The sequence below is a fragment of the Ceratocystis lukuohia genome, assembly GCF_044167205.1.
Source record: "Ceratocystis lukuohia strain C4212 chromosome Unknown Supercontig1_pilon, whole genome shotgun sequence".
NCBI lineage: Eukaryota > Fungi > Ascomycota > Sordariomycetes > Microascales > Ceratocystidaceae > Ceratocystis > Ceratocystis lukuohia.
The window spans coordinates 3,407,203-3,417,406 of record NW_027263520.1 but is presented as its reverse complement, the minus strand read 5'-3'; the positions used below and the strand labels follow the sequence as shown (position 1 = coordinate 3,417,406).

The 10,204-nt window shown below is 51.4% G+C and overlaps 4 protein-coding genes across 4 annotated transcripts; 3 read left to right on the top strand and 1 right to left on the bottom strand.

Annotated features, from left to right (window-relative positions):
* Nucleotides 1-2,311, top strand: HOO65_010854 (uncharacterized protein; the record flags this gene model as incomplete). Its single annotated transcript, XM_071005513.1, has 2 exons — nt 1-1,056; nt 1,130-2,311. The coding sequence occupies 2 exons, from the start codon at nt 1-3 to the stop codon at nt 2,309-2,311; spliced, it is 2,238 nt and encodes a 745-aa protein (XP_070862676.1).
* Nucleotides 2,312-2,843: 532 nt separating this feature from the next.
* On the bottom strand, nt 2,844-4,487 carry HOO65_010853 (F-box protein pof7; the record flags this gene model as incomplete). Its single annotated transcript, XM_071005719.1, has 2 exons — nt 2,844-4,004; nt 4,059-4,487. The coding sequence occupies 2 exons, from the start codon at nt 4,485-4,487 to the stop codon at nt 2,844-2,846; spliced, it is 1,590 nt and encodes a 529-aa protein (XP_070862675.1).
* A 944-nt stretch (nt 4,488-5,431) lies between these two features.
* HOO65_010852 (putative 115 kDa protein in type-1 retrotransposable element R1DM) lies at nt 5,432-6,663 on the top strand (the record flags this gene model as incomplete). The annotated part of the gene is made up of 2 exons (XM_071005917.1): nt 5,432-5,811; nt 5,871-6,663. 2 exons carry the CDS (start codon nt 5,432-5,434, stop codon nt 6,661-6,663), a joined length of 1,173 nt encoding a protein of 390 aa, XP_070862674.1.
* A 1,721-nt stretch (nt 6,664-8,384) lies between these two features.
* Nucleotides 8,385-9,765, top strand: HOO65_010851 (Solute carrier family 25 member 39; the record flags this gene model as incomplete). The annotated part of the gene is made up of 2 exons (XM_071005839.1): nt 8,385-8,532; nt 8,621-9,765. 2 exons carry the CDS (start codon nt 8,385-8,387, stop codon nt 9,763-9,765), a joined length of 1,293 nt encoding a protein of 430 aa, XP_070862673.1.
* Between the last annotated feature and the right edge of the window lie 439 nt (nt 9,766-10,204).

Sequence of the window (10,204 nt, the reverse complement as noted above, 5' to 3'; positions counted from 1 at the left end):
ATGGCACCCTATGATATCCGCTCCATGGCCCTTGAAACCCTTCCTTTTGTTTTGGTAGAAACCGACGACAGAGATCAAGCTTCGTTTATGACATTAGAATTTCAAAAGAACGACATGGCAACAGACTATCGCCACCACATGCCCCAGCAGCAGCAGCAGCAACCGGCGTCCAACCCCCAACTGCATCACGATCATGACCACGACGACGTCCAGGATGACAGTCTCGCCGCCGCCCAACAACCGCAGTCTCAAGAGCAGCCCGCGCAGGACCCTGGGGCACCGAGTCACCCTGTCGATGAAATGCAGGCTGCCTTCTCGGAATCTCTCATAGAAGCCACCCACAATCCCGAGTTGAATAAACCCACCCTGCGCGAATTTGACCCCAAGATCCGTCGACAACGACTCATCGAGCAGCCAAAGAGCGAAGCTTTGCCATACACAAGATGGCGGTACAGACCAGGGCAAAAACAGCACGAACTGTGGAAGCTGATGGCGCAAATCTCCTTCGGCGTCTACCTGCTGCTGAATGGAAGATCCAACAGCATCGACCAGGTCATCAGCATCCTCCAGGGACACATTGACGATATCGACGAGTTCCTTGAAGTCTCTCTCGAAGATCTTTCAGAGGCTGCGCGCGATCTCAACAGCCGCATCCAGCACCTTTGTCTCCCCATGGAAAACCGGCAAGTCTTTGAGAAGCTTCTCGAAGACCGCAACTTCCGGGCCGAACTGATGAGCGGTAGCGAAACTATTGAGCATGTCATCGCCAGAACAACCTTGTTCCTCGACCAATGCGACGACGATATTTTCCACGGCTTCAACGCAACACGGGCCTTTAGTAACTACCTTGGCAGTGAGGCCGATGCAAGCTGGCGCGAGGAGCGACCCGGGGTCCTGGGCGTATTTGAAGCCATGGTCAACAACACTGAAGGCTGGCAAAAGACATTCATCACGCTAGAAGAAAAGGCCAAGGAGCTGAATGAGCTCATTGTTAGCTTGACTCAGATGGTGGCTGACATGCAGCGCATCGCTGCCGAGGTCAGCAGGAGAACCTGGGTAAGCCAAGTCCTGCCTGCCTGCTGCACAAGACCTGTGTATAATAGCTGACCACCAACACTAACAAACGTAGATTTCTATTGAGCCCTTCACCGGCCCGCTCCAAGGACAGGCCGCAGCCCACATGTCCCATATTTCCCAGGCGTCCTACACATCCCCCCCCTCATCATTCTCCAAAGACAGCCAAAGCGTCCGCTCCCATGGAAGCACCCAGCCATCGGTGTCAAGACCAACACCTTCAACCTCATCTATATCACAGCACCCTGGCGATGGCGCGCTGACGCCCCCCCCTGACGCCCGGTTCAACACCCAACTTGGCCTCGATGATCAACTCTCTGCGGACAACGAGTCTGAGCCGGAGAGAGAAACCACCACCGCTTCTCCGGACAACGAGGCGTTCCTGCTGCAGCCTAGTGTATACACACCTAAAGTGAACGAACGCGAGTCTCCCATCTCGCCCCCCGAAAGCCACGCTTCGCCACCACCCCCTCCACAAGAGCCCGAAATGCTGCTGCTTTCCGATAAGCGCTACAGCAAGAACCACCCTCCAAGCTCCAGCTCAATATCAGCCTCCATGTCAGAGGCAAACATGTCGAGAACATCCCTGAGACAGAGAATCTCCCTTAAAGGCCACGCCCCCAACAATATCCACATCCCTCCCCCACAGCGCCAAACATCGGCGCCCGTCAACCCGTACCAGCGGCAGCAGCTCCAGCAGATGCAACAGCAACAGCGCATTTCCGACTCGGCTTTCAGCGCCAGCATGGAGCACCAATACTACAACCAGCCTACTTCCTCTATCCATAGCGACATGTCGCCTGGGCTGACGCCCCCGCAGCTTCTGATCCCCTCGCCCCAGTCCGAAGTGCAGCAGTCCTATCACCCTGTTCTCGCGAGTCCCCATTCTCCGCTCCAACAACGGCCCCACACCTCCCACAACACACCGCGATTTATCCCCAACACGCCGCAAGAGCCCATGCCCCCCTTCCCTGCCAGCCAGCGCAACGTTCCCTCGCGCGTTGGCGGCGGTAGTACACTGAGTGTCGGAACTGCTATGACGTATGACACGACGAACTCGGATGGGACCCACCGCCAGGTCAAGAAGAAGAAGAGCAAGTTTGGGTGGCTTAAGAAGGCCTTCCAGCTGGACGAGGAGGAAAAGGCTGCTTTTGAGGCCCGGCGCCAAATGAACGCGCGCAATCTATACTATGAGGATCGCAGTGGACAGTTCTTGGACGGACGCAGAATCAGATGATTGGACTCCTCTCCACAGCCCACTCTTTGGCAGTCCACTTAACGAGCTGTTGCTATTGGTGCGAGGCATATCGCATTGACCCACGGCCATATATGCTCACTGGCCTTGAACATGGCAAAAGCTCTTGCTAGTAATTCCTTTCTCACCTTGTCCTTCTTTCTTCCTTTCCCCCTTGTCTCTATTCCTAAGTCGAGCTCTTGATATTATGATGTGGCTGGGCTATTGCGGCAACTTACTTACAAGCGATGTTATTCCATTTGTCTTTTGCTTTTTTTTTTTTTCTCTTTTCTCCTTCTATATCCCGATGCTTGTATTGCATATTGTTACCTTGCTCTCGTGTCTATTTTCTCCCATTAGTACTTTTATATGTAGCATATCCGATTTTCTTGTGTAATGTGGACCTCAGATTTCGTCTCTTTGTTGCTTTGGCGTTCGTTATATTGTCTTGAGTATTCGCAAGTACTGTGTCTATCATGTGTGCATTCCGGCTCATTAGCGTCCGTCCGTAGCGTGGGGAACCCCACCAAGTGTTTCACTGCAGTTCGCCAAATCCAAATGCTTTGACGCGGCTGAAGATAAACGGCTTCTCGTTCTTCAACGGGAACTCCGACCAGCGCTCCGTGTCGCCGTTGTAGCTCCAGAACCCGGTCCAGTTGATCTTGTTATTCACCGCCACTTTGCCCGACGATCGCAACGCTAACTGCATTAGATACGTATACTTGGGCACAATCCCCTCAGTCTCCACCACTATATCGCCATCCACTTCAAATGGCGAGGCTTCTTCATCCCCGCCATCCGAAAAGCGGCGCAGCGGCTCCTTTGCTAGGGGGTCCGCCATACGCCAACGCCCACGTAGAAGGTATGCGAGCAATGGATGGGCCCCCGGTACGTCTGCTTCTTCGCGCCCCCGCGCACTGGCCAGAACGGGCACCACGACTGCCGGCTCCTCGGTAGTTAAGAGACTCAACACTGTTCCGTCGCGTAGGAATCGCAGATAGCGGAAGTAGGTGACAACATGCACAGGCGTCCAGACGGTCTTCTGGTCGGGCCCTGTCTGCCCATCACGCAGATAGTTGACCCGGGAGATGTAGCATCCGTTGAAGCGCAGTCGCGGGCGCCAACGGAATAGTCGATGCCATGAGCCGGAATACGGCTTCTGTGGGAGCAATGCGGCACATACTTTTTCAGTGCGCGCAAGGCGGCGTGCATCGACATGTGCCTCGTGCTGCTGCTGGGCGAAGGCACCAGAGGAGGCGAGCTCGGTGGCAAGTGTGCCGCGTACGGTGCGGTGGAAGGCATAGTACATGCTGGAGTATCCAAAGCGGGAGGACAAGCAGGCGGCGCGCCAGATGCGTTCTTCAGAGGCGACAATGAAGGCCATTCGTTTGCACACTTGGGCAAGACGAGCAAAGTCTCCAATGTCATGGGCGGCTACATGCTCAAGGATGGCGTAGAGAATCTCATAAGGTACAGAAGCGATGGGGCAGGGTGGGGGCGGCGTGCCTTCTATCATGGGCGGGGCTGGCTCTATTTGCAAAGACGAAAAACTCGTGAGAAGCTCGTCCATGGATAGTGGAACTGTGGGAGTTTCATCGCTATCTTTCTGTATTTGGGATGCTAGCTTTTGGCCTTCAGTCTTTGGTTTAGAAGGAAAGTGTTTCTGGCGGTAAGTTTTGTCGACTGCACTGTCCATCTATGCAGACTATTAGTACCTTTTTACTTGACTAGGACTCAGAGCAGAACTCACCCGAAATGCCTTGCGGTATAAACTTAGGCTGTCGCTCAAGTTTCCGTGAGCCTCTTTCTTAATAGCCTCCTCGAAATGGTCTAAGGCCGAGACCAGCTCGCGCTTCCCCTTCTTTTGAGACTCATACTCAAACAGTGATGCCCCAAAAGCCGGCCCCGCGTGGTCTTCCTCATCAGAAGAGGACTCGACGTCTTCAATGGGTGCTGGCTCAAGGACGACAGAGGGGTTCTGAGCGACGTCAATGTCGAATTCCTCGTTGTCTTGTTTAGTGTCTAGTGGCGTGGAAGCTGTGGCAGAGGACCCGCTAGTTTGCTTGGCCACACTAGTACTATCGTCCTTATTGGCTTGGAGATCGTGAAGCCATTGGGACCGGAAGTCTTCCAACTCTGACGAGAGTGGCTGAAGAGAATGAGACTTTGACGATGACATCTCAAGAGAGAAAGATCAAGGACTGAGAGCCAAAGAAATAAGAGAAGTTAAGGAAGGAAGCGATAAAAGCAGGCGAGAGACGGAGTGCTGAGGCTTATTTAGCTCGTACATTTGGTTATTGTGCAAATTAAGATCTTGTCAACGCCGTCGAAGCAAATAAGAATGACGTGGCTTAGAATACGTGGTTATATAGAGCGATGTTTAAATGTGAACGTAAGTGAAGGGGCTTGTGATGGGACTACTTTCCTTAGTTTCGGTATGCAGCTTCAGGCCGAGGTGGAGCGTGGTATGCATGTTCACCGAGCTTAACTTGGGAAAGTACGGTCAATGTGACCCACTAATAGGTTATATAATAGCTGACAAAGGCCCCCACGTATTTTTCAACGTCTACACTCCTAGAAAAGCGGGGCAGGAAATCACGGCTGAAAGATATTTGTCTAAAAAAAAAAAGAAGAGGACAACAAGGAAAAAAAAAACTTTCAAGCTGCACCGTTCGCGAAACCGCGGACGGGCCAGCCGTGATGTGCTGACAAGACTGGGACTCGAACCCAGGCGGATTTCTCCATCAGGAAACTTGCGTTAAGGAACGACCTTAACCTGACGCCATAACCAACTCGGCCATCTTGCCAATCGACTTGATATATTCTCGTCGGTCCTACAATCACTTGAATACGGGAGCGGCTTAACCCTAAGCAGAGCACCAAAAACTTCGCTTTTACAACCACAAAAAGAGGGGCTAACCCTAAGCAACACTTGAAAAATTTAGCAAAGAAGTGTATGAAACACACACAAAACACACACGAACGGCCGAAAGACCGAAAGGCAACAACGATGGAGACCAGAACAGTGGACAAACGCTGTCCAGCCTGCTGAAGAGTCTCGAAGCGCGAGACCGCGCTTTCGAGAAGCGCAGGGGCACAGTCGCAAGGCTGATCATATCCCTAATGGAGAGCTTCGAAGCGCAGTGCGAGCGCGACGAAGACAAGGAGACGGCACAAGTCGTCAAAAGAATGATCCTCTCGAGAGCAGAAGAAGCTATGGACTACGTCCTGACGGGACGTGAGGGGGGCTGGCAAAACCGGCCCGCGGGCGAGCCCGCAAAGAAGGCCCATGAAAGACAGGGCAAAACAGTAGAGAAACCACCTAGCGCCGCGACCAAGAAGGCCCCATCCTTCGCGGATATGGTGAAGAGACCTGCAACAAAGCCAGCAGACACCCAGGATGCGGCTAGAGAAACAAAGTCCGACGAGGCCGCAAGCCAGACGCGAACGCCCCCACTGGGCGTTACTCACAGCCAGCGGCCCGCCAGGACGACAGAGTCCTGGTAAGAGTTAGCGCCGACAATGTGATGCGCAACTGCGAAAGCATCCTGATGTCAGCCAGTCTGAGGGAACTAGACCCTGAGCTGAAGAAAGCTCTGAAGGACATGCAAAAGACCAAGAGTGGATTCGCACTACTGGCAAACAAGGACGGTCGCTCAACTCTGCTAGAGAAGAGCGACAAGATAAAGAACTACATCGGACCAGGCACCGAGGTAGTGCAAGCAGTCAACACAGACGCCTACCTGATTGGCCCGATCGAACGCTACCTGAATGGAGGCGGCCGGACTGTTGAAGTCAGTGAAGAGATTATTGGCGAGTGCTTTGCACAAGCAACTCGAGTAACTCCGGTCTATATGACCTCGAAGACCAGAGGGAACGAGAAGATGCGCGATTGCGAGAGCTTCCTGATGACAGAGAAGCTAAAAAAGCTGGACGCAGGGCTTGGGAAAGCCCCGAAGAACGTCCAAAAGACGAAGAGCGGCTTCGCGCTCACGGCACACAAGGACGGTCGCGCCACTCTCTTGGAGAAAAGCGATAAGATCAAGAAATACCTCAGGCCAGGTACCGAGGTAGCACAGGCGCTGAACACAGACGCCTACCTCATTGGCCCGGTCGTGCGCCACCTCAACGGAGGTGGCAAGGCGGTAGAGGTCACCGAGGAGATGATCAGGGTCTGCTTCGCGCAGGCCACTCGGATAGCCCCAGTCTACATGACCTCGAAGACCAGAGGGAACGAGAAGACCTTCATAGCCAAGATCCCGGCCAGCCGGAAACCCAGGAGCGGAGGACCAACCGGCGGAAGTGGACGAAGAACCGGTCCAAGGGGACTGGAAGATTCAGTCGTATTGCCGTAGAAAACCAATAGGTAGATGTTAAATAGAACGAAAAAGCCAAAGAGAACCCAAGCTATATATGTCTTCTGCAGATCTTAAATATATACAAGTTCAAGCTTAAGCGTAGAAAAATGTAGAATAGAAATAGATAGTCCCTTTCTACAGATACCTATTGCCTACTATGACCGTTCCAGAGATGAGAAGGGCAACATAGGAACAGGACGGGTAACCACCACAAATGGGGCTACCCTGGAGACTAGAAACATGGCTCTAGGGAAGTGGATGGAAGTGGCAGACGGAAGTATATGGAGCCTACGAAGTAGGAAGACAGGTCACAGCGCACAGGGACACCAAGGGAAATTGACTCTGCCAAGGCACTAAAGGCATAGTATATCGTCTACGGAGCCCATATAAACGGCACAGCACACCCTAGAACACCATCGACAAACAAGGTGAATCCTTTGCCCAAAACTACGTCAGCCGCTCCGCCAGTATCTTTCACTGGGCCATTTCATGCAGGGCGCCATAAGGTAACTAATTCTGGAATCCCATACTACAGAAGACGACATCTGACCGCTCTCGTTTAAAACATGCCGTCGTACTCCGTGGTAAAACAGTAGGCAAACGTTAAATAGAGCAAGGAAATGGTTTTACCAGAATACTTGTCTCGTTGTTGGAGTCGGCTTTGCAAAGGGTCATTCCTAGGTAGTATCTAATCTGGTGATAGTTCAACATATATCATATTCAAGTTTAGGCTCGATTTGCGTCGGAATTCCAGTAAATCTGGGTGACTTTCGACTCATGGTCAAGTTGCTAATCCATCCTTAAGCTAGTTGCGCTAAGGCGCAGAGTGAATGCATAACTTAGGGCCGAAGGAAAACCGGCATTTGACCATTAGACCTTCCATTTCGCTACCTATACTTTTCCTTGTCAAGATCTGATAACCAGGCGGCTAGTTGTTCCTTATCAGATTGTGAAACAAAGAGCTAGAAGGGCTTCCGACGTCGGGCCTTTCTTTGTCACCTATAATGCCAACGCGAGGTCACGTGGTCTAACCACTAAATTTTAGCCCCTCCTTCTTCTATTAGAACCGCCATAAGCCGACCCGACCCAGCTCAGCTCGGGGATGTACCCCTGTACCTGCTTCAACAAGCAGTCAGATGTGTGAGCGGCGAAAATTTCAAGAACAAGAAATAAGACTGGGCTCAGCCAAGCCACTTTCTTTTTTGTCTTTAGATCATAGCTGATTGATAAAACGATCTTGACTTTTTCAAGTTAGAATAAGACGCAGCTTCCCTCTCGATTTTTGCCCTCGCCTGCCGCCCTCACCTGCTTCCGGATACTATTTTCTTTTTCTTTTTCTTTTCTTTTCTATTCTTTTCTTTTCATTGTCTTCTTGTTCTTTCCTATTGCGGTCTCTCAATCTTGCAGTTTCCATCTCCGGACTGTCAACTTTTTTTTTCCACTTTCCTTTTTTTCTGCTCTATATTAGTAATACATCAAATCAAATCTTCAGGCGAACTCTTCGTACTACAATTTGTGATTGGGATATTTTAAAAGCGACTCATGACGACGACCAGGCTTTATTAAAAGGTCGTTACATTAGTCTCTCGCTATCTACGCTCACACTACGCACTCACACCCAATCTCATTCCCATACAACGCCCCAATTACGTCCCCCCCCCCCTCCACCACGGCTTGCTCCTCTCGGCTTGTCTCTGACCTCGACGTCATCACAAGTCATGGAGCCCCGGCAACTCCACACACAATCGGCACCACTGCCAGCACGAAAAGCTGCTACGACTAGCTCAAATGGCGACACGGACGTTATCACAGCACCACAAAAAATGATTTCGGCGATGTCTGGAAGTCTCCTTACTTCCTTGCTCGGTATGTCCTCGTTATTCCCTTCAAAACACAGATATTCATTCATCTAGGTCCTCTCTTGACATTGGCTAATCAATCTGGTGCTCTTCAGTGACGCCCCTCGATGTTGTTCGAGTTCGCCTACAGTCACAACATCTTCGGCCGCCAACAATAGACTTTTCAAAACTCACACTCACCACATCTAACCTTGGAGCCTTCCAAACTGCCGATCTGGGTGTCACGGCCTGTTGCCGCGAAGTTTTCTTCGCAGGCAACCCCGAATCTTGCGTCCTACCCCGCCAAAGCATCGCCACCGCAACTGCTGCTTCTGCCATTGACGAGCAATGTGTCGTTGAACTCGCCCAGAGAACCCGCATCAGCTCAACCATGGACGGCTTGCGCAAGATTGCCCAAAACGAGGGCGTTTCTACACTATGGCGCGGCCTGTCCCCGACTCTTGTCATGTCCGTACCGTCGAATATCATATATTTCACCGGCTATGAGTGGCTACGATCCGACCAACACAGTCCTATCTCCCGAATTGTCCATGACGATTGGGCACCACTAGTTGCGGGATCTACAGCCCGCACACTAGCCGCTACTGCTGTGAACCCGATTGAATTGTTCCGCACAAGATTGCAAGCATCATCAGGCCATTCAACATCGGGCCACGTTATCGAGACGCTTCGAGGCATGCAACAGATGCTGGAAACCAGCGGTTATCGCTCACTCTGGCGTGGGCTGACACTGACGCTATGGCGAGATGTGCCGTTCTCTGGCATTTACTGGTGGGGCTATGAGACAGTACGTGGCAAATTGGTCAATCTGCGCGAAAGCCAACGACTCGCGACGCAGGATATTGACGAGCTAGGACGGCCTCACAGAGCGTTCCAGGAACATGGAAGCTCATCCGAGACATTCACTGACAGCTTCGTATCTGGTGCCATATCTGGTGCTATTGCGTCAATAATCACAACGCCTTTTGATGTTGGCAAGACACGCACACAAGTCTTTCGCGACGGCGGTCTGAAGGCAGCCAAAGCGGCGAAAGCACCGGAGCAGAACTCCATGGTCAAGCTACTGTGGCATATATTTCAGAACGAAGGAGTTTCGGGCCTTTGGAAGGGCTGGGCACCCCGGACCCTCAAGGTAGCACCGGCATGCGGAATCATGATTAGCAGCTACGAAGTCTGCAAGCTTGGATTCCGTATTGTAAACGAGAACAAAACCAAGACAGTCGAAGAGAACAATCTCTGAGATACTAAGCTTGCGCCCCGAGTCTCGTGCTCTCCAGAGGAAAACAAACCCCCTTTGCCTTCTTCCTCTTTTCTTTTCTCTTTTTCTTCATCCCCCCCTCTTCTCTTTCTCATTACGACTTGTTGTCTCTCAGATTTTAGCGTTTTCTATTTTTTTTTTCCCTTCTTGTTAGGTAGGCCACTAGCCATGGACGGCTTAAGGGGCTAAAAAGGCATGTTTTCTTTTTCTTGTTTCTCCAAGGTAACTGACCATAACTCGAACGCTGGTCGTACTTTGTTTGTTTGGCGGGCGTTATTTTTGTCAAGCTCTACTCTAATGTTTGTACCATGTATTATTGATCCTGGCTGTTTACTTTTTACACGGGTAGGCTGTTGCTCGTTGCTCTTTTTTTAATAGCTTTGTTTTCTCTATTATCATCTCCCAAAAATTTTATGCATTC